The 24,188-nt window shown below is 48.1% G+C and overlaps 1 protein-coding gene across 2 annotated transcripts in view; it reads left to right on the top strand.

Annotated features, from left to right (window-relative positions):
- DNMBP (dynamin binding protein) overlaps positions 1-24,188 on the top strand; it is a 99,781-nt gene that overhangs the window by 53,079 nt on the left and 22,514 nt on the right. For both annotated transcript variants that reach the window (XM_006157372.3, XM_014591157.2), the window contains 7 exons: positions 13,365-13,552; positions 14,101-14,200; positions 17,602-17,749; positions 18,393-18,410; positions 18,799-18,998; positions 22,522-22,652; positions 23,531-23,635. In XM_006157372.3, the coding sequence (XP_006157434.1) occupies positions 13,365-13,552; positions 14,101-14,200; positions 17,602-17,749; positions 18,393-18,410; positions 18,799-18,998; positions 22,522-22,652; positions 23,531-23,635 (890 nt within the window). The remainder of the gene's footprint in view (positions 1-13,364; positions 13,553-14,100; positions 14,201-17,601; positions 17,750-18,392; positions 18,411-18,798; positions 18,999-22,521; positions 22,653-23,530; positions 23,636-24,188) is intronic.

The following is a 24,188-nucleotide window of genomic DNA, read 5'->3' as shown; positions in this document are numbered from 1 at the left end:
AGTTACGAGAGAGGGAAAGTGAGAAATCACTCCATTGGGGGTTGGCCAGGCTGCTATCCCTTTGCCTCCGTTCTCCTCTCAGTATTTTTTAGGCATGCACACACACATGCCTGGCATGCTTTTATAAGCCACTGGGTCTAGTACTCAAACCACAGTCAGCCATGTGGGATCCAGCCAGCCATCCTAACCTCCACACCATTTACTGGCCTATAATATGATTTCTTTCTGTTTAAGGTTTTTGTTATAGAGTACATGTGCTTGCCAGAGAGACAGTGGCAGGGAAAGTGAAAAATCACCCTCCAGGAAGAAGAGCCACACCGAAGTCCCTTCTCCATTCTTCATCTAGGCTTTTGGGCACACATGCACATGAGCCTGGGGTGATTTTCAAGAACTGTCTGGGACTCGAACTACACTCAATCACGTGGGAGTCCAGCACCTTAAATCACCAGGGCAAAGATAATTTTTGTAAAATAATTAAATTATCACTTGGAAGTATTCTTATTTTGAGAGATTGGGTTCACCTTATAAATATAACCAAAACAATGGATACTTACGTTTATTTTGTATATTTCTTTTGTTACATGAATTTATGTCCCATCTGTTCAAGATTCATTATTTGATTAATTCCCTCAAATAGAAATAACATGTAAGACCATCTGTTACTAGTTTCACCCCCCTCGTTTTGCTGTCCCTGAAACCGACACAGATGGGATGACATGCCTGAGACTAAGAAAGTTCTGTCAAGTGTCTCAGCTTCCTGTTCTTTTGCCCCATCTCCCAACACCTTGCCTGGTAACTCTCTATTAAATAGTCTTGTGTTTTTATGATTAAAAGTCTTAAGCAAGATTATAATAGAGATCTTCTGATTTTTTAGCCAAAGGGTAGACAGAAAAAAACACTTAGAATGCCATGTGGAAGGAACGAAAGTCAGCCAGCTAGTAAAGACTGAAGAAAACCTGGTTTTATGGAGTAGGACAGGAAAATAGTCAGAAGGTCTCATAGATGAGCACATTTTGAAACATCACTCTGCTGTCATTATTAAGAATGGGGCACCAGACAGTGGCACAGCTGGTCAGACTCTAAGTTCTGCATGGCTTACCCACAGGGGAAGTTTCTGAGTCTGTGTCCAGAGACTTCCCTTAAGAACGCTGGGCATGCATATGCCCATGATCAGCAGACAGCATGGGCTGAGGGTGGATCACAGAATCAGGACACTGGGGAGCCCCACCTGGGTGGCATAGTTGATAGCATAGCAGACTACGGTGCTAGAAGCCACATGGCTAACCAGGGTTGGGATCCTTGGCCCAGTCTACCTGAAACATGCATGTGCACATGAGAAAGGAGATCGCATCGTGGCATGACCCTGGCAAGGGTGCTTCTCTCTCTCACTCTCACTCCTACATGTGTGATCTCTATCATGAATAAAAAACCACAGATGGCACCAACAGATAGCATAATGGTTACATTGCTGGACTCCCACATAGCTAACCATGGTTCGAGTCCCAGACCCAGGCCTATGTGCGTGTATACCCAAGATCCCGTGAGGAGAATGGAGGAGAAGGGATTGTGGTGTGGCCATCCCCCCGAGGGGTGATTTCTCGGTTTTCTGTCTCTCTCTCTCTCTCTCTGTTCGGCAAGTGCACATGCCCTATAGCAAAAAATTCCTCAAGGAAAAAAAAAAGGAGGTGAACCAGCTCTGTGGCCTAGTGGTTAAGGCAGCTGGATCCTACGTGCCCCACTGCGTGGTTGATTCCCAGACCTAGTGACTTGAGATACACTACCTGGCCCATGTACACGCATGCCCAAAATCCCAGAAGGGGGGAAAGATGAAAGAGGAGGGCTGTGGAATGACCATTCTCCTTGGAGTGGTGGTGGGGGGATGCTTTCTCCTCTCTCTCTGTTCTGTTTCTCTCTGGCAAGTACACATGCCTCTAGGGAAAAAAGGAAAGACACTATCTGGAGGTGCTGTCCCTCTGTCTATGCCTCCCTTTCTCTGACTCTCTTCCTCATGGAAGAAGTAAAAGAACAATAGGAAAGGGATGCAGGAGATGTGATGCTCGTGTGGAGGAGGCGTGGACCCCCCAGCTGGCCCTGCAGCGCGCAGCGTGGGGCGTGAGTTGTGAGCGTGCTGCTTCGTCCGCTCCGTGGTCTTAGCAAGTGGGTTCCTATCTCAGTGTTTGTTTCCTCATCTGTAACCCGATACTTTCCCTCAGGAGACTTGGTCAAGACAACACTGGATCCAGTGTGTTAGTGTGTGTGTGTGTGTGTGTGTGTGTGTGTGTGACCAGATGGTGGTGTGGGGGTAAGACGTGGCGCTGTCAGGCAGCCCAGTGGGAAGGTTCCACACTCACATCTGGAGACCTCCCTGAGCACGCCAGGCACCAGGCACGCATGTGCCGTGCTCTGGGGCTGATGGAAGCTGGGAGTGGGTGCGTGTCAGGACCCTGCTAGGGGTGCTGTCTCTGTTCCCCCCCCCCCGCCGCCCCTCTCCCTCTCTCTCTTTCTCTCTCTCTCTCCTGCTCTGTCTTGCTCTCTTTCTCATTCATGGAAGATATAAACAAATAAACTGAAAAAAAAAAAAAAAAAGCTTATCATGTAAAGTTTTGTCAGCAGACATTACAATAAAAATTTGCATATTACACAGCGGTCATTTATTGCTGGGTAATTATTTTACTAATGTTGCCCTTTTGGTTATTTTATTTCTGCCAAAATGTTTAAAAAAATAATAATCCCTTGGGGTCAGCTGTTGGCATGGGGGTTAAGGCACTGAACTCCTACAAGGCTGATAGTGGTTCAAGTCCTGGCAGCTCGCTTTCTCCCAGCCCAATTCTGTCTCTCTCTGGTGAGCACACGTGCCCTATAGCAAATTTAAAATAATAAGAACTTAAAAATTAAATAAATCTTTAAGAAATACGAATACCCTACACCCTCACAACTCTAAGCGCACCATTGGTGCACCGCTAGGATGTGTGTGTGGAGTGTTCAGAATGGTGGCCCGTTGCTCCTAGCGTTAAACTTGGCAGCAACAGAATTTGCAGACTCCTGGAATTTGGGCACTTGAGTCACGTTTGCTTGATAGGGACTTGGGAAAGAGGGGGAATGGGAGCCTTTGGACTCCCTCCTAGTAGGGATTTTACTGAGACCGGCCACCCATTTGGGGAAAGCATGAGGAAGATTTTTGCAGTTGCTGCCAGCTTTAGTACCTAAGCGTAGAGACTGCTCTCTGAAGACTGGCAGTCCAGGATCTGCCCTGAGCCTGTGCCAAAGACAGGGACCGCAGGGTTACAGTGTTGAAAGTTGTAGGCAGGGCAGGATAAACTTTCTCCTCCTGGAAGAAAGCAGATGCTAAAGGAAAAGAAGTGGGGGCTGGTGGGCCGGCCTGAGCCACCGTGGCGGTGTGGAAAACCAGGATTTAGCCTTCCTCCAGGCAGTTTGGGGCAGGGGAGCAAATTTCTAAAAAGACTGCTTTGCTCAGAGGTTGCTACAAAAAGGTTGCTTCCAGATAGACTTTTCTTCTTTTTTAAAATTTTCTAGAAGGCACAACCACTTGTGGGAGAGAGTGAGCGAGCTAGCACTGTCCCAGAGGTAGGAGGGGACAGTCACACAGCAATCCCTGCTTTGGGGATTTTGGACACACACACACACACACACACACACACACACTTCACATATACATGCATACATGCACATACACACGCACAGGTGCCCAGCATGTTCCTCAAGTCACCCTCCAAAACTTGAACCACACATGGGCCTTGTGGGATGGAGCTGCCTTCACCACCCATCGCTGGCTGGCTCTCCGGCTGGATCTCTAAACTGGTGCCTGTTTGTTTTGCTTGTCTCAGCTCGCTCTCTCTCTTTTTTTCTTGTGCAAATTGTTACTTCAACAGTATTGTATTAGCCATTTTCTTCATTTATTTAAAGGGATTAGGCTGGAAAGGAAACCTCAGATTATTAAAAAGTGAAGAAAGTTTGAAATGGATTAGTAAGGTAACATTCCTAGAGTATTCTCCTTTTACAACAAATAGTCTTTTTCCTCTTTATTTGTCTTTGTCATATCAGCATTACCTGTGCACCATAAAAATGCTAGAGAAAAGAATAAGTGCAAGACCAGAAAAAATCAAAATTTCTATCACCTCAGTACTTTTTTCCTTCTCAAAAGCATACATTTAAAATAGTTTCCCCTTTTTACAAAACTGCAGGGGTTTTTTGTTTGTTTGTTTTGCTTTGCTTTGCTAAAGGACACATGCCCTTGCCAGAGAAACAGACACTGAAAGAGGGAAAGCAAGAAATCCGCCCCAGGGGTGATGGCCACACTATAATCCCTGGGAAACAGACACAGAGAGAGGGAAAGCAAGAAATCGGCCCCAGGGGTTATGGCCACACTATAATCCCTTCCCCTCCATTCTCCTCTTGGAATTTTTGGCATGAATGCACGTGCACCTGGCGTGTTTTTCAAGCTGCCTGATCCAGGCCTTGAACCATGTGGGATCTAGCCCCTCCAGCCTCCAGGCCACCTGCTGGCCCCCTAAGTGCAATTTTTTCAAAAACTGTTTTGTGATCATACATTTTAGAGATATTTCTGTATAAGCGACTGTCCACCAGTATCTTAATGGTCCTAGTAGTATTCCAAGAGATGGACACACGTCATAATTTGCCCAGGCCCTTTGGAGGACATTTGGTTGTTTCTGTTGAGGTCGTTTTTAAATATCGGTGAACAACCTTGTACATACATATTTGTGTACCTGTACAGTCATTTTGGCAGAATAAATTCCTAAAAGTGGACTTCTGAGTAAAAATGTTTGATTTTAAGAAGTAAAGAAAGGGGGCCAGCTGGTGATGTGGACAGTTAAATCCCACATGGCTGACATCATGGGACCCAATGGCTTACGAATTATGTGGGAGGGAACCAGCAGTAGTCGACTGCGGTTTGATTCCCAGACCCGGTGGCTTAAGACTCACGCCGGGCACGTGTGCATGCGTGCCCAAGATCCGGAGAGGAGAACGGAGGAGAAGGGATTGCAATGTGGCCATCCCCCCTGGGGGGTGATTTCTCGCTTTCTGTCTCTCTGTCTCTCGTATGTGCCCTATAGCGAAAACCTCTCCAAAAAAAAAGAAAAAAGAAAAAAAATTGTTTTAATATTTGCTAGAAGGCACATGCGTCGTAAGGAGGGAAGGTGAGAAAGCACCCATCTCTCATGGGGAGTGGTAGCACTCAATCCCCCTTCTCTAGTGCTCTCAAGATTTGGACATGCACACACACACACCCAGTGTGTTTTTTAAGCCTCTGGGTCCAGGACTCTGTGTCATCAGCCATGTGGAATCAACTACCTTGCTACTTTCTGGCCCTTTTTATTATTTTTTTTCTCTTTTGCTTCCTTTTCTTACAGAAAGGGCAGTTCATTCTGCAACTTTTGTTTCTTTAAAGTGTAAATGTTTGCAAGGCTGAGCAGGGGTTCCCTTGAGCAGGGGTTCCCATCCCTGTGAATTACTCAGATAGTTCTGTGCCCTGGTCTACATGACTGAGACCTGCACCCTAAGGGCTTCAGTGTTAGGTAGCTGAACGTGTGGCCTGGGGTCCCCCGACAAAGCCCTGGGCAAAGCGAGGGCTAGGCTTGGCCCAGGAGAGGAACTGCGGAGGGTCCTAGGGCAGACTCAGTGGGCATGCTGCCCACTCTGCTGTTCCCTCTATCACAAGAGATGGTTTGGCCTTTGTAATTCTCTGAAAAGGGCATCATCTCCCCCTGGCCCCCACCTCTCACACACACACAAATAATAAGAAGCAAAGTTTAGCAGGAAAACCTTTGAGAGAACAATCTTCGATTGAAAAGTAAGGGGTAATAATCCTGGGGTCGGACCAGGAAAGAGAGCAAATAGAGGCGGATGTTGAGCCCGCAGAGCTGGCTCTGTCTTCCACAGTGCAGTCCGGGGAGCAGAGGACTCCAGATCCATCCTTTCCAGCCTGCCGAGCTGTGATAGCCTGAGTGACTCTGGCGATTCATATGCAAATGTGGGAAGCCCGGGGGCTGGTGGGGCGGGGGAAGCCCGGCTCCATTCAAAGGATTTTAGAGGGCTGAGGAGCATTCCAGAGCTCTGGGAAGATTCTGCTCTGCCGGCCTACCCTCTGACCCACACGTCCTTAACGCTGCAGACTCCAACCGCTGCAGGTACCTCCTGGGGTGTGGGCACAGTACCAAAGAGAGTAGAATAGGCAGCTAGTCCTAGCTCAAGGGTGGCTTGGGACCCAGCCCAGAGCTCAGGGATCTTCCCCACCAAGACTGAGCCAACTTTCCAAGGCAAGGGAAGCTGAGCCAACTTTTCAATGCAAGGGAAGAGCGTGTGGCTTTGCTCATTAACTCTTATTTTAAGTGTGTTTGTTAGCACTGTGGAAAGCTGTGACTTAGTTGATTCCTGTCCTGAGAACTTCAGAGGATGAGCCCGGTGAGAATGCGCTCTCTCCTGGGGGCTGTGGGCCAAGGGGCTTCTGGAGAAGAAATGGGATCAGCACTTTGGGGGATGGGAACGGGAGCAACCACCACACAGACAACCCACAACTGATTGCTTTATCACGGAGGGTGAGTTCATGCAGCCGCCCCAGGAGGAAAGTGGGAGCTCGTCTGCACATTTTTTGATAGCCTGATACGGGGCCTCAGTTTCCTCCATGTGCTTGCTCATCCTCGGTTTTATTGTTCTTATATAAACTTAGCGTTTTTTCAGAGTCTGCCCCAGGGCATTTTCTGCTCAGTGCATTTCATCTTAATCTGGTGCAGATGGCATTTCTGCTCCCGTGGGAAAAGGATGGACTTGTGTTGCGTTATTACCTTGTTTGATCCCCAGCAACTCTGCAGTGCAGGTGCTAGTATCCTCATTTCGCAGCGACGACAATGAGGCTGAAGGTGCAGAACAGATTTTTCCAGGGCGCCTCAGCTATTGGGGGGGGGGGAATACAAGATTCAAGCTCGTGCCTGCCCCCTTCTCTCACTTGGTCATCCCAGACACTACAGTTTTAGATCCGACTTTTTTCTTAGAATACCTATGACATAAATAAAAACTGTTCTACATTTACAGTCCTATTTTCATTTGACTTGATATTGGAAAACCCTCTTTTGAGAATTGACTAATGGTGTGCTGGGCCCCAAAGTCACAGGAGATTTGTTAAAATTGTGGAGACCCAGGTCCCAACCAGATTTGCTGAATCAGTCTCAGAGGTGGTGCCCAGGAAACTGTAACTGAGCAAAAACATCCCCCAGGGGTTTTTAATCACACTAAAGTGTTTTGGATTTAGCTTTTTGAAGATCGTTCAAGAACTTATAAATCCCATCTGCAAAAAAAAAAAAAAAAAAAAAAAGGCATACTGGCAGTGTAAAAAGAATTTTCCCATTTCTTTGTCTGTCAATATAAATACAAATCTAATTGGGTCTCTTGATGTAGGTTGTGGGCTTCTGGGTGACGGGTAAGTGCTCGCTAGCACTCTGCTTTCAGTTATAACTAAGAGAACTTTCATTCTTGGGAGAGAATAGTTCTCAGGGAATTTTTACGATTTGAAGCAAAGAAGCCCCTGACCTTTTCTAGCTGAGATTCCAGGCTCAAAAGGCAAAATGGTGCAGGGTTCAGTTCATAGGACTTGGAGTTAAATATATTTAGGTGGTAATTCCAGAACTGTCGTTTACTCATTGCACCATCTCAGACAAGTGGGTGAACTTCGCAAAGCCCAGGTTTTCTTACCGATTAAATGGGAGTAATACTTCCTTCAGTGTTGGTGCGAGTATTAATTGAGTTCAGGGTATAATCTGGAAGTACCTGGCATGTGGGAGGAATTCAGCGAATGTTCTCTTCCAGTTTTTAGTCTTATGTTCTCAACTTGCCACTAGAGAGATCATATTTGGAACTGAGAATCCATGGATTTGAAGTCACAAGGAAGATTTAAAGCAAGCATGTTAAAAATAATTTTTACAGGGCCAGAAGGTGGTGGAGTAGTTAAGGGGCTGGACTTCTATGTGGCCGACCACAGTTCGAGTCCTGGACCCTGGTGGCTTGAAACTCCTGCCAGGCGTGTGCATGCGTGCACCCAAAATCCTGAGAGGAGAATGGAGAAAAGGGGATTGCAGCATGGTCATCCTTCCTGGGAAGTGATTTCTGCACACCCTTTGTTCAGAATCACCAGTATTTAACATTTTGTCATCTTCCATTTTTATTCTTCTGTAGATTGTTTTCCCCTGGAACCATCTACGAGTACCTAGCATATATCATGTCTTCAGAACCTTCAGTGCTATTTTAAGTGAACGTGAATGTTCTCTCACCCCATCACAACAGTTTTGCCATTTCAGGAAATTTAAAATTCATTTAATCATTTACTGAATCTACAGTCTATATTTCTAGGGTTTTGTTTGTTTCTAAGAGGTTTTTGCCTTACGGCACTTTTGCTTTGGCAAGGATACCCAGACAGTGAGAAGTCACTCCCTGGGGGGGATGGTAGTGGCAATCCCTTCTCCTCCATTCTCCTCCCAGAATCTTGGGCATCCACGCACGTGCACCCAGTGTGATTTTCAAGCTACTGGGTCCAGGACTCGAACTACAGTTGGCCACGTGAGAGTCTAGCAACATAACTGCTACGCCATCTGCTGGCCCCTATATTTATAGTCTTGTCAGTTGTCCTAGCAGGTGTCCGCAGTAGCCATTCTCCTAATCAGGATCCAGGTCAGAGTCACATAGTCCATTTAGCTGTCACCGTTTTAACTTATTTATCTCTACCATGAGTGAGAATGAGACACACAAGCATCCCAGGCAGGGTCTTTTTTATTTATTAATTTTTTTGAGAGTTTTTTTTTTTTCCCCACTATAGGGTGCGTGCGCTCGCCAGACAGACAGAGAGAGACATAGAGAAAGCGAGAAATCACCCCCTAGGGGGGATGGCCACGGCGCAATCCCTTCTCCTCCGTTCTCCTCTCGGGATCTTGGGCATGCACGCACACGCACCTGGTGTGAGTTTTAAGCCACTGGGTCCGGGACTCGAACTGCAGTCGACTACGTGGGAGTCCAGCAACATAGCCATTATGCTAACTGCTGGTTCCCCCAGGCAGGGTCTTGATGCTGTGATCCATCCCAAGGCCTGTCCTGGGCTGTGGGTGTGTGGTTGCAGGCACTCTCAGGGAGGTCCCTGCATGCCATCCTAGAACCTTCCCATGTGGGTCAGCCCTCCAGCTTGGTCACCGTGGCGCTGTCAACTGGCCCCCAGCTGGAGGACTGGCCTTATGGTGTTTTATTGACACAAAGCCTCAATTTGTGTTTGTCTGATGGGTCTTCAGGATCCATTTCCAAGTTTACGTTTTTAACTGGGATACTACGTAAGGGGTATTGTGCTTCCAACATGGTATTCGGAAGCGTCAGTGGGCACATGTGCGTGCATGCCCAAAATCCCAGGAGGAGAATGGAGGAGGAGGGATTGTGGCATGGCCATCCCCCCTGGGGGGTGACCTGCCCTTTATGGGTGATGCCAGTTTTGATCACTTGGCTGTGTGTTACCCACGTATGTATCGCCACTGTGCAGCCACTCCTTTGCATCGTTGCGATAAGCGATTCCTAACTATGCAGATGTCGCGGTCATCATCACTCCCTCCCACCAACAGCAGAATCATCCGTGGGTGACTCCTACCTGGACCACCTTTTATTCTGATGGTTGCAAAACAGTGGTTTTCCACCTCCATCGTTTCTTCTGTATTTATGAGTCAATATTCCCCATCTCTTCTCTCCTATTTATGTATGTACTTATTATATATTAAGCATGTGAACTCACGGATTTCCACCAGATTTTTTTTGAGAGGTTTTTGCTATAGGGCGCATGTGCTCGCCAGAAAGACAGAGAGAGACAGAGAGATAGAAAGCGAGAAATCACCCCCCAGGGAGGATGGCCACGCCACAATCCCTTCTCCTCCATTCTCCTCTTGGGATCTTGGGCACGCACGCACACGCGCCTGGCGTGAGTTTAAGCCACTGGGTCCGGGACTCAAACTGGGTTCGACTACATGGGAGTCCAGCGACATAGCCATTACACTAACTGCTGGTCCCTCCACTGGATTATAATCCGTTGTGCTTACTGATTTCCATACACAGATGGTGCTACATCTGGCCACATCTGGGAGCCCTCAGCTACTCCTGGCTCCCGTGACCTGCCCCTGGCACATCGCTCAGCACTTTCTCTGCCATAAGATATTTCAGGCTCCTGTACCTTCCCTGCCCCAGCCCTGGAATTGGCCAGGAATCTTGCTTCCTTTCAACGGCAAATGGTTTTTAGAAACCAGAATCTGGCTGCACTCCTTCATCCAACACTGGAATTCCTAACTTCCGAAGAGAGGGGCAGTAGAGCAGGTTCGGGGAGAATAAAATGCTCCTGTGGGCCCAGCTGCAGGGACACAGGCAGTAGGGGTCTGGCTGTGCAATGCAGGAAACCCCGTGGGAACTGTGTTTGCTTCCTGGGTCAGGCCGCAGGGCTTGGGGAGGGGCGCAGCATGTGAAGACCCTGTCAAGGGTACACACCTTGCTCGCTTCCCCATCTCTGATGAAGAAAATAAAAATAAACTCATCAAAAATGTGCTGTGAGAGACCAGCAGTTATCATAATGGCTATGTTGCTGGACTCCCATGTATTCAACCACGGTTCGAGTCCTGAACCCAGTTGCTTAAACTCACGCTGGGCGCGTGTGCATACGTGCCCACGATCCCGAGAGGAGAATGGAGGAGCAGGGATTGCAGGATGGCCACCCCCCCGGGGGGTGATTTCTCGCTTTCTGTCCCCCCTGGGGGGTGATTTCTCGCTTTCTGTCTCTCTGTCTCTCTTCGTTCTTCTGGTGAGCGCACGCCGCCCTACAGTGAAACCCTCTCCCTCCCAAAAAAAGTGGTGTGAAAGTCTAGCTTTCCATACATAATGTGAACATTTGTATGTAAAAAATAAAAAATTTTTTAAGGTTTTTGCCATAGGGCATGTATGCTCATTGGAGAAAGTAAGAAACCACACTCTGGGGGTATGGCCATGCACAATCCCTTCTTGTCCATTCTCCTCCTGGGATTTCGTGCACGCACACACATGTGCCCAGTGTGATTTTCAGCCACCAGGTTTGGAATGCAAACTGGTTGGCTGTGTTGGAGTCCAGCACCTTAACTACCATGCCATGTGCTGGCTCCCCCCTCCTTTTTTTTTTTATTTTAAAAAATTTGCCAGAAAGTAAGTGCGCTTGCCAGAGAGATAGAAAGAGAGGGAGAGAAAAAAGCTCTCCTAGTGGGACATGTCACCACCCAGGCCGAGGTTCTAACTGCAGAGTCGGCCATGTGGGATCTGGCCCTCTTAACCTCTAGGCCATGAGCTGGCTCTGAACACTTGGGTATTTGCTTCTTAGGTCTGGGTTAAAGTACTCTTATGATTGCACTCAGACTTACTAGTCTATTTACTTACCAAATTTGTGCTAAAGTGACTCTTAAGGAATTTGAAAGAAACTAAGCACAGATTGCTTCACTGTTGAATGTTTTTATTGTTTATTTCAGTATTTAATGTTCCTTTTATTTATTTATTTTTTGTTCCTTTTATTTTTAAACATTTTTAAATTTATTTATCTGTTTTTGTTGTGATTTTTGGACCACTGGGTCCAGGATTTTCAGGTCCAGCCATATGGGAATCCAGCACCTCAACTACCATGTCACCTGCCAGCCCCTTAATGTTCATTTTTAAATTAACAAATTCTGGGGACCAGCAGTTAGCATAATGGCTATGTCACTGGATTCCCATGTAGTCGACCAGGGTTTGAGTCCCAGACCCAGTGGCTTAAAACTCATGCCGGGTGCGTGTGCGTGCGTGCCCAAGATCCCAAGAGGAGAATGGAGAAGGGATTGAGGTGTAGCCATCCCCCCTGGGGGGGGTGTGATTTCTCGCTTTCTATCTCTCTGTCTGTCTGGGGACGACAATACTTTATAGAAAAACCCTCTCCAAAAAAAAAAAAAAAAATCAAACAAATTCTGGGACCAGCAGATGGCATAATGGTTACATTGGTAGACTCCTATGTAGTCGACTGCTGTTTGAGTCTGGGACCCTGCGACTTAAAACTCACGCTAGGCATGTGTGTGCACATTCCTAAAATCCTGAGAGGAGAATGGAGGAGAAGGGATTGTGGTGTGGCCATCCCCCCTGAAGAGTGATTTCTTGCTTTCTACCTCTCTGTCTCTCCAGCATGCGTACATACCTGATAGCAATATCTCTAAAAAAAAAAAAAAGAAAAGGGGACCAGCAGATGGCGTGATGGTTACATCGCTGGACTCGCACGTAGTTGACTGCGATTCGAGTCCTGAACCCTGTGGCTTGAGACTCACACGAGGCACATGTGCATGCGCGTCCAAAATCCAGAGGTGACTGGAGAAGGGATTGCAATGTGGCCATCCCCCAGAGGGTGATTTCTTGCTTTCTATCTCTGTCTCTCTGGTGAGCACATGCGCCCTATAGCAAAAATCTCTCAAATAAATAAAGAGACATAAATCAACAAATTCTGTCTCCTCTTTATAAATAACTGATTGTATATATCTAACTGATTCTATATATCTACGTAACAGATCATTGTAAAAACTAACGATAAAATGCGTATTTTTCATTTTCAGAATCAGGTTAGTCTAGTTCAGTAGAGGTTCTTTACATTGAAAGCACCATTAAAGAATTTCATGCACGTGTATATCAGTCTCCTAGGATGTTTGGAGTGACTCATGATTAATGAGGTTTTAATGAGGAGAATCTAAACAGTGTTACATGTTTAAGTATGTTGCTACACTGTCACAGTGACCGGGAAGTGATGGGCCCCATAATGCTCCACCATCACAGTGACCGGGAAGTGATGGGCCCCATAACCACCACGATCTCAGATGCTTCACTCCTAATTCTGTCTTCTCCTTACTTGGCATAGTAAGTGCTGCCTACGATCTTCATTTTAATTTGCCATATCAGCGTTTTTAACATTTCCAGCATGGCGTTCCTTCGGCTGAGGTCCCAGAACAGGTTTTATAGCTGGTAACCGAAAGCAATGCTTGATACGCACAGCACCCCCTTTTCAACCTTTCACAAAGAGCTTGTAGATACTAATTTATCCTGTTAAAACGGGCCAGCCACACCTTTGTAGGACAAATTCTCAAAATGGTACAGCACAGTGGGAGAGGTTCCCTCCGCAGGATAGCTCCCGTCTGTCTGTGTTTAGACCTGATGGTGCTATCAGATTTCCTGGCGGTGGACAATGGCGAGCCTTTGGTTCTGAAGGCCTGTGTTCTTTCCGACTCAAACTGTCCAAGAGTCCTGCTTTCACGCCCAGAGCTGCTGACCAGCTCTCTTTTCCCTTCTAGAAATGATGCTTCTCTCCCAGTCCTCATCACTGCCTCCTTCTGGGTCTGTGTCCACCGAAAACCCAGAGCAGAGGATGCTGGAGAAGAGAGCCAAGGTGGTAGAAGAACTTCTGCAAACAGAAAGAGACTACATTCGGGATCTGGAGATGTGTATCGAACGGATCATGGTCCCGCTGCAGCAGGCACAGGTGGGGACCCACGGGAGACAGCATGGCTTTGATGTGGTCCCCCCAGCCTCAGATTAGGGTACCGGAGCCTTCCCCACAGAGCGTCACTGAGCTTGGAATAGCGTGGCGAGGGCTCCTAGGTGTTGGAGATAGATAGGGAAACCACATCCGGGCATGCACAGTTCCCGCTGCTTGTTGCTTGACCCCTGGGCTTGGCTTGGATGCTCTTAGGGCCTTCACTGCCCAGCGCTTCCCTAGCATGTGGGCAGTGCCATCAAGTTCTGGGCGCTGAGTGGGAATTCCTGTCCCCGTAGAATTACAGACCAAACAGGTTCCATAGTCATTTTATTGAGAGCAGGAGAGGGAAAGGAGCAAGAGTTGTGGGATCAAGGTCCCAGGGAGATCCCGTAGATGATACCGGGCGTCTCGGTTCTAGAAACTTCATGGCAGTGCGTGAGGAAAATGTCCTTGAGCGATTTTTGTATGGTCCTTGAAGAGCTGTGCGTCTTGGAGCGCTATGCCATTGATTTCACTTCCTTGCGTCTCTCTGGATTGTTCCCCTCTCTTAGGTGCCAAACATTGACTTTGAGGGACTCTTTGGAAACATGCAGATGGTGATTAAAGTCTCAAAGCAATTACTGGCTGCTCTGGAAATCAGCGACGCTGTAGGTATGAGCCCTGCTATTTTTTCTCATGAACTTTTTTCTAAACATCGAGGGCAGAGGGTCTTCCTAATGCTAGGAAAATGAAGTTTTAGTGCCTTAGTTCAGAGGTCATTTGACCCCCTGCTTCTCTTCACCCTCGGCCTACTTTGAGGCTAGGATGTTAGCAATGGGAGATGTTCTAGTGTCACATCACAAAATGTTCCCAACTGATGATTGTAGTCCATTAGTGGGATCATAAGAGCAATTTGGAGGGTCATACCCAGTATTCATGTTCAGTAAAATGAAACAGAAAATGTCATAATGCCGCATAAGTAGTAAGTATAACGAGTGTTTTTGGAAATTTTCAGTCCCATTCTATGTATATGTGTGTATATTCAGTCATGATTTAATATGTATTTATGTGGGTCATTGTCAAACATGTCTGAAAAACATTCATCTTGGGGAACTCTATCTATATCTAGATAGATGAAAATATATATATTTTAAAGGGGTTTGCCATAGGGTACATGTGTTTGCCAGAGAGAGACAGAGAGAAGTGAGAAATGACTCCTCCAGGTGGATGACCACACCGCAATGTTTTCTCCCTCATTCTCCTCACAGAATTGTGGGCATGACGCACATGCATGTATACCCAGTGTGATTTTCAAACCTCCAGGTCCAGGACTCAAACCATGGCCCGCCATGTGGGAATCCAGCACCTTAACCACCATGCCACCTGCTGGCCCCAATAAGGGAACCGTATTAATTACTTATTACTGTGGAACAAGTTACACCCAGACATCACGGGTTAAAACCACAGACATGTGTTAGCTTACATTTCTGAGGGCCAGGTCTCTGAAGTGACTTGCTGGTAGGCTGAGCCCAGGGTCTCATGAGTTGGCCCAGCTGCCATCGTCTGAGGCTCGGGGGTTCACTTCCACAGAAGCTCTCTCACCCTGCAGGCCCTGGTTCCTTGCCACAGCAAATCATTGCACCCAGTTTTAAGATAATGCTAAAACTTAGGAGTCAAATTGTAAGGCGGCTTTGAAACAAGTATCTAGAGGTCATTTCTTTGAATTATGAGAGAAATGTGGCTGGTATCTAAACGAGATTAAACATCAGGTAATTATGCACTTTCCTTCCAGCTTGTTCGTTACCTGGTGTGTTCTGGGCCCTCAGGTGGTCCTAGTTTTCCGGCTTTTCCAAAACCACCTTTTTCCCTTTCAGTCTGATTGGCATCAAAGATGAGTCTTAGGAGGACCAGCAGTTAGTGTAATGGCTATGGCGCTGGACCCCCACGTAGTCGACCACGGTTCGCGTCCCGGACCCAGTGGCTTAAACTCACGCTGGGCACATGTGCGTGCGTGCCCAAGATCCCGAGAGGAGAATGAAGAAGGGATTGCGGTGTGGCCATCCCCCCTGGGGGTGATTTCTCGCTTTCTGTCTCTATGTCTCTCTCTGTCTGTCTGGCGAGCGCACGTGCCCTATAGCAAGAACCTCTTCAAAAAAAGAAAAAAAAGGGAACCAGCAGTTAGCATAATGGCTATGTCGCTGGATTCCCATGTAGTCGACCATGGTTCGTGTCCCGGACCCGGTGGCTTAAAACTCACGCCGGGCGCGTGTGCATGCGTGCCCAAGATCCCGAGAGGAGAATGGAGGAGAAGGGATTGCGGCATGACCGTCCCCCATGGGGGGGTGATTTCTCACTTTCTGTCTCTCTGTCTCTCTCTGTCTGTCTGGTGAACGCACAGGCCCTATAGCGAAAATCTCTCCAAAAAAAAAAAGATGAGTCTTAGGCAACATCCAATGTGCAAGGTTTTTTTTTTTTCAATTATTATTATTTCTTTTTTTCATGAACCAGTGAGAGATAGAAAGACGGCACCCCCATCAGGGTCTCGGCCCCCTGATGACCCCTGCCCTGATCCTGAGCTCCTGCCTGCTCGTGTATCTCGGGGAGGCCCCAGGACTCGAATTTGGTCCTTCCCACGTGGTGCGGCCTCACGGAGCAGCGCACCTTACCGCTGTGCCACCTCTGGCCCCTCAAGCAGCTGTCCCTCAGGGCAGCACCAGCATGGAAGGCAAACGGGGCAGCCGGCAGTATGGGCCCGATGCAGTCAGGGTCGGACCTGCTCGCCCAACTGGGAGGGTCTCCATCCAGAGACTATTCGCAGACTTCGGGGTTCTTTTCCCTTTCCTATACTTGCACTCAGTCCAGGATAGTTTCCAGGTATCGCCTTCATAAAGAGAATTTAAGCTTTTAGGTTTTTTGCATTAGGTTGTATGCGCTCACCAGAGAGAGACAGAGACAGTAAGAGGGAAAGTGAGAAATCACCCCCCTCCCCAGGTGGAATGGCCACACCACAATCCCTTCTCCTCCATTATCCTCCCAGGATCTGGGGCACACATGCACACATGCCTGGAATGATTGTCGAGCCACCAGGTCCGAGACTTGAACCGTGGTCGGCCATGTGAAAGTCTATGGCACAGCCGCTATGGCACCTGCTGGCCTTTAGAATTTAAGCTATTATAAAAATAAGCTTTGTTTTAGGACTAATGAGAGTTGGATCTGTGCGAGGTGGCCTCGTCGCCTGGCACGCCCTGGCCGGTTGTACCGGGCTGCACTAGCCAGGAAAGGCACGAGAGCCCCCTGAACCAGAAGTCTCCGTCCGCCCGTTAGAGGCGGCCAGTGTTACGGGCTTCTCATCTCCTTCCGAAGACAGTTTATCATGTCAGCAATTTCACATCTTTTTTCTCTACTTTGGCCCCCATCCCTATTTTTTTTCAAATACAGAAGTGGTAGGGTGCTGATTAGACTGTTCTGTACTCAGCCTTTTCTCCCCCTCAACAGCGTACCTTCCAAGCAATTTTCTAAAATAATTATTTATTTTATTTTATTTATTATTGTTATTCTAATTCACTAGAGAGAGATGGGGGAGGTGAGAAAACGAGCCACCAGGTCTGGGACTCAAACTGTGGTTGGCCATCGGGGAGTCCAGCTCCTTAACTTCCACACCACTTGCTGGCCACCCACGCAATTTCTATGACCCAGTAATAGAAATGGGGAAAGGGATAGTAAAATGTCAAGGAATTCTAGGGTACTGGAGAAGGCAGAGCTGAATTAGCTTAGGTGGTCCTCGCTGGAGCAGGGCTGCAGTCAGCCAGAACGGGTGTGGTGGGAGGGACAGGACGGTGGTGGTCTCTGTCTGTCTCTCATGGAAGAAAGAAATCTCATAAAAAGTAAATACATGGTTCTCTAAATTTCGCCTGGATTGATATGACTTGAAGCTATTTGTGGAAACTTCTTATTTGATGGGTAGCCTTACCAGTTCTCGTCGCAGGCAGGATGTGACTGACGTGCAGGTGTGAGCTGGTACAGACCTCGTGCCTGAGCAGCAGTCACTAGGCAGTGCTGTGTGTGTCCCAAAGGGCCCGTGTTTCTGGACCAGCGGGATGAACTGGAGGGGACGTACAAGGTGTACTGCCAGAACCACGATGAGGCCACCTCGCTGCTGGAAGTCTACGAGAAGGATGAGAAGATCCAGAAGCATCTTCAGGACTCCTTGGCAGACCTTAAGTAGGAGTTTTGGCCACTTCACTCTATCGTAGCCCCTTAGTTCCCCATGTTAGACGTCATCCCCACGTATGTGTCTGGTCTTCTTATGACATCTATCGATTTGACTTCAAACGTAAGTGACATAGTGGGTTGTCGGAAAAGCCATGTCACATTCTTGCACAGAAAAACAGAAAAAATACCCATGAGTTTTCCGACAGCCCAATATTATGTCCTGTTACGAAGCTCGCCCTTTTTCATAACATAGCATGGGAATCTGACTGGCTTTGTGCTTGTACTTTTGCCAGTTTCCATCACTTTCATGTATGTGTATTAAGTTAGCACTTGCAGGTAAGAAGCAGTCAGGAAGAGAGCTGGATCCAAATAAACAGGAGCCGCAGTGAGGCGGCCTCACATAGTGTTCTTGACTGTCGAGTGGGACTCGCCTGGTCTTAGGGAGGCAGGTTGTGAGGATGATGTGGGTGAGTTAGGAGCCTGCTGTTTTCAGTAGACTAGCTATTGTACCCCGTAGACATTCAAAGTTTCCTTTTTTTTTTTCCTGTGACTTTTGTTTGCCCAGCTAACAGGGACGTCCTGGAAAGAATGCGAATGTCAGCACCCTCTCTAACAAACTGTCTCTTTTCTTTGCATGCTCGCCGCCCGCCAGGAGCCTGTACAGTGAATGGTGAGTGCTCTTGCTGCTTGGTGGGCGAGCTGGTTCCCTCAGTGGGTTCTTTCTAACCCTTTTATTTTTCCACAGCAGAACCATAGAGTTAGACTCCACTTGCTGTGTTTTTCTCCATTGTCCTTATCCCCACATGACACTTCATGTGTTTGGTGTTGGTTTGTTGTCCGTCTCCTCCCATAGGCAGGGACTTTCTGGGGGGTCGTTATGAAGTGCCTAGCACCTGGAACATGACCTGGTGTATACCAAGTGCTAGGTAAATGCTGAATGAATGAAATTGGAAGGCAGGAGAAAGAGCAGAGCTGTGTCTGGGAATAATTACTGCTGCTCCCCAGAGGCTTTACATTATTGACAACTGACACAAGTCCCTTTTCTCCTTCCTTCATAGGGGTTGCACAAATTATATTAACCTGGGCTCCTTCCTCATCAAACCGGTCCAGAGAGTGATGCGTTACCCGCTGCTGCTGATGGAGCTGCTGAACTCCACACCGGAGTCCCACCCAGATAAAGGGCCTTTAACCAGCGCAGTCCTCGCAGTCAAGGACATCAACGTCAACATCAATGAGTATAAACGGCGGAAGGATCTGGGTAAGCACCATTGCCTGGAAGGGGGCGTGGCCTTGGAGAATGTCTGCGTGCCTCCGTGAGGGGATTAGTCTCTTCTCAGAGTTGGACAGGCAGGTGGTAGGTAAGAGGCCTGTGAGGGAGAAATGGTGGTAGGATTTGGGGGAAATACGATATGCATAGAAAAAAGGTAGTCGTAATAATAAAAGCACTACACGGAGTGTGGCAACTAAGGCGTGTGTGATAAACTTACGGACCTTTCCCAAGAGATAAGGCAGCTTGGGGAATGGTTGATCCGACAAGTTCAAGCACAGGCGGTTCTCTTTCAGCTCATTTAAGGCAGTGTTTTTCATCCATGCTTGAATTTATTTTCTCTCCACTTCTTTTTTTTTTTAATTTGCGCACTTAACCAGAGAGACAATGAAGAGGGTGAGAAAGCACCCCCTTTGGGGAAGGGTCGTGCCACAGTACCTTCTCCATTTCTTGCCCAGTTCAGGATTTCGGGCACGCATGCACACGTACCTGGCAGGTTTATCTTTTTTTCTTTTTTAGTTTGCTGTAGGGTGAGTGCACTCACCCAGAGAGACAGAGAGACAGAGAGGGAGAGAAAGTGAGAAAGCACTCCCTAGGAGGATGAGCATGCCACAGTCCTTTCTCCTCCACTTTCCTCTCGGGATTTCGGGCATACACACACGTGCACTTGGCATGTTTTTTTAAGCCACTGGGTCTGGGACTCAAACCATGCAGCTGGCCATGTGGGATTCAGTGCCTTAACCACCAGTAGCAGCTCGGTAGTTCTCAGCATCTTTTTTTTTTTTTTTTTTTTTGGAGAGGTTTTCGCTATAGGGCGCGTGCGCTCGCCAGACAGACAGAGAGAGACATAGAGACAGAAAGCGAGAAATCACCCCCCAGGGGGGATGGGCACGCCGCAATCCCTTCTCCTCCATTCTCCTCTCGGGATCTTGGGCACGCACGCACACGCGCCCGGCGTGAGATTTAAGCCACCGGGTCCGAGACGCGAACCGCGGTCGACTACGTGGGAGTCCAGCGACATAGCCATTACGCTAACTGCTGGTTCCCCTCAGCATCTTTTTAAAGCTGCAGGATCTGGGGCTCAAACCGCACGGTCAGCCCTGTGAGACCCACACACCTTAAACATTACACACTTGACTGGCCGCACATGTTTTTCAAACCACAGGGCCTGGGTCTTAAACCGCACAGTCGGCCATGTGGGATCCAGCTGCCTTAACCACCACGCCACTGGCCGGACTTCCTCCGCTTCCAGTCGGATGTCTCACTGCTTCCATTAAATTTGGGGCCTTTTGCATTCTTCCGGAAAACCCTCCTCTGGCCTTCTCTCTGGGTCTGGTCATCCAGTCACGCCCACGCCAAGTCACGCACCCCTCACTTCCTCTCAGAGTAGAGCCAGCTGCCCAGCCACCCGCTTCTTTGTGACATAGAGCAAGCCGAACCGCGTTCTGTCCCTTCATCAAACCTCTGGCTGAGGCCCTCATTGGGACACTGGAGACTGGCATGGTGATTGTGTAAACGGATTTAGGGCTCACATCGTCGGAGGCTCACCAACACGGCATAGCGCTCCTGCTTGCCCTGTCCCCCACACTTGGAGTCGTCTGGGTGCCTTCTCTGTCTCTGCCTCAGCCGCGTCTCCCACCTTTGCATGTGAGTCGACGGTGGCGTGCAGAGCCCTTTCTCCTGGCTCGCATCCCTAACGAGGCACAGCATCGCCTTCACTTTATTTATTTAATTTTACTGGTTATTATCTTTTTAAATTTTGACCAGAGAGAGACAGAGAGCAAGAAAGAGAAAGGGAGAAAGCAAACCACCAGGTCTAGGACTCAAACAGCGGTTGGCCATGTGGAAGTCCAGCACCTTAGTCACCACGCCACCTGCCAGCCCCTTGTCTTCACTTTCCACAGCAGAGTGTGCTTCTCTGCTAGCAGCCAGCCTTCCCTTCACTGCCCTCTACTTGCTTTTTTTTTTTTTTTATGATATCAGTCATGTACACGTGCTCCTTGTGGGGAGCTGTAGAGAGCACGCACCCTTGACGGGGTCTTTTCATGCCCCGTGCCCTTGCCCTCCAGCTCCTCAGGACCCTCGGTGCCTCTGCGTGTACCAGACCAACTCCAGATCTGATCCAGGGTTGCCATATGGCTTCCTGTGCCGCTGGGCACTAGAGTCTCTGCTGCCCCACGGCAGCCGGGCCATCCCTCTGCTTTTGTCGCTAAGCTTCTCTGTGGGTTATGCCTAATGTTTGACACGAGAGTTCATTGAATAACTACTATATAGCATTTTATTCTGTGAGGCCATTAGATATAAATATCTCATTGGTCTGCAAGATCATTTAAGATGTCGTTATAGGAACCAACAGATGGCTTAATGGTTACGTCTGTACACTCCCATGTGGTCAACCACGGTTCAAGTCCCAAACCTGGTGGCTTGAAACTCATGCTGGGCTCGTGTGCGTGTGTGCCCAAGATCCCAAGAGGAGAATGGAGGAGAAGGGATTGCAGCTTGGCCATCCCCCCAGAGGGTGATTTCTCTCTCTCTGTCTCTCTGGCGAGCACACACACCCTATAGCAAAAATCTCTCTTAAAAATATTTTTTTAATCTTTAGAGATATCATTATAAGGCAAGTGTGACTACTTTCTCCTTTTTTTCTTTTTTTAGAGAGATTTTTGATATAGGGTACATGTGCTTGCCAGAGAGACAGAAAGTGAGAAATCACCGCACAAGGAGTGGGATCTTGGTGGGATCTCAAGATCTTGGGTGCACACACACACAAGCACACACACCAGTGTGAGTTTTAAGCCGCTGGATCTGGGACTTAAACTGCGGTTGAATGTGGGAGTCCAACGATGTAACCATTATGTTATCTGCTGGTCCCGAGTACTTTCTACGTTTTATTGAAGTAGAAAACAAGGCTCAAAGAAGTGACTTAGTTAAGGCCATACGTTGACTAAACGACTTATCTGGGCATTAGCTCAGATTTCCTTACCTTCAAATCCTGGGGGTCCCCCTTACCTGCCTGCCACTGTCTCTTTTCCCATCTGTCTAGTGTCTGCTATTCTTTTTTTTTTCTTTTTTTTGGAGAGATTTTTGCTATAGGGCGCTTGCGCTCGCCAGACAGAGAGACATAGAGACAGAAAGCGAGAAATCACCCCCCAGGGAGGATGGTCATGCCGCAATCCCTTCTCCTCCATTCTCCTCTCAGGATCTTGGGCACGCACGCACATGCGCCCGGCGTGAATTTTAAGCCACCGGGTCCGGGACGCGAACCGCGGTCGACTACGTGGGAGTCCAGCGACATAGCCATTACGCTAGCTGCTGGTTCCCTAGTGTCTGCTATTCTTGAGACAGCACATCTGTCCACAGACGGTCATCTGGAGTAATATTTTGTCTTTCTAGTTATGAGCTCGTGGAAGACAAACCCTAGCCAGGTCCTGGCTTAGTCTCGCATGGCGTATTTCGTAGTGTGTGCTTGCTCGGGAGAGTGCATTTTGACTGACCACCTTGCCTCACTCCCCAGTCCTCAAGTACCGGAAGGGTGACGAGGACAGCCTGATGGAGAAGATCTCCAAGCTGAACATCCACTCCATCATCAAGAAATCCAACCGGGTCAGCAGTCACCTGAAACACCTCACTGGCTTCGCCCCTCAGGTGAGGTCCTTGCACCCGAGGCCTCAGGGTTCAGGGCGCCGCAGGCAGTCTTCTTGGTGTCTGTGGATGTGGTTCCTCTCCTGCCCCACCTCCAGTGTGGCCACTGGTGGACGCAGGACCCTGCAGCCCTGATTATGGGACTCCACCTACCCAGCTCTCCAGTCCTGCCCTGGTGAGCTGCTCACAGTGTGGACAGAGGAAGTTCGGAGGCTGGGTCCATCAACATAAAATCGTCATTGTGGTTTTATGTTTACAATCTAGGGAAACAAAACTACACAAAAATTGCGATCATATCAAGCCAGAACGGGTTAAGAGATCACCTAGTTAGATTCCTTATGCTACAAATAAGAAAACAGAAGCATGAAAGAGTGAGAGATTTGAAAAACGGGTTAGCAGCAGTGCGGAGAATAGAATGGGCGTCTCCAGATTTCATTCTAAATCGTGTGCGCGTGAGATAGTTGGTGGACACAGTAGGCCAGAGAACAATCAGTGCCTGAGTTCTACTGCTGTAGTCCCTAGAAACGTAGGCGCTCAGTGAGAGAGAGCTTCGTGTTGGCCTGAGGGGGCACCAGCACCTTGAAAGAAGTGGGGCAGATTTGGCTGGGGGAGAAGGGAGGGCCTCCCAGGCCAGGGGACACGTGAGGGAAAGCCTTGGGGTCAGTAGACCCTGGGCATCATGGCCAGAGCAGAGAGCGGACATCAGAAGCAGAGGGAAAAGGTTTGAACTTGTTGGCCTTTTAAAATTATGTAGAAGTTTTTAAATTCAGTGTGATTCAGCGAAACGTCAAAGACTTACCATTTGAATGAAAGATGTTTTTAAGAAAGGCAAGAGGAGGGACCAAATTTGCTCATAGCACTATTTTTTTTTTTAATTGCAGATAAAAGATGAAGTATTTGAAGAAACAGAAAAGAATTTCCGAATGCAAGAAAGGTTGATAAAGTCTTTTATCAGAGACTTGTCTCTCTACCTCCAGCATATCCGGGTTAGTGCTGACGTCACTCTAGAAACTCGTCAGGTGTTTGGGCCAGCAGGTGGCACCGCAGTTAAGGCAGCTGGATCCCACGTGACTGTGCGGTTTAAGTCCCAGACCCAGTGACCTGAAAATCACACCAGGTGTTTGTGCATTTGTGCCGAAAAATCCCAGAAGGAGAGATGTGGGGGAAGGGATTAAGTAAAATGATATGAAGTTTAAAAGCTACCAAAGGAGACGTCTCCTAGTCGTTGTCTATAGAGGCATGCCGTTTATCAGAACTTCCCTCCTACCAGAGACAGTCTGTGTGTGCACGTGCGTGTGGCGGGGCACACGGGTCCGCAGCTGGGGTTTGCACTTACACCCATTTTGGAAGTAATCCCGCAGTCATCCAGTGAGGGTCATTGATCTAGCTGGGATTTACCTGAGTCCATAAGGTTCGAGGTGGGAATCCAGTCTAGTTACCCAGTTATCTATCATCATTTATCGCGTAATCCTCCTGTTTTGAAACGTCTCTAGCATTTCTTTTAAAAACTTCCTCCCTTTGTGTTTCAAGAAACATAAT

Source organism: Tupaia chinensis, unplaced genomic scaffold, assembly GCF_000334495.1.
Source record: "Tupaia chinensis unplaced genomic scaffold, TupChi_1.0 Scaffold000539_1, whole genome shotgun sequence".
Classification (NCBI taxonomy): domain Eukaryota; kingdom Metazoa; phylum Chordata; class Mammalia; order Scandentia; family Tupaiidae; genus Tupaia; species Tupaia belangeri.
Note: the sequence above shows the minus strand (reverse complement) of the source record. Positions and strands in the feature narration are given on the sequence as shown.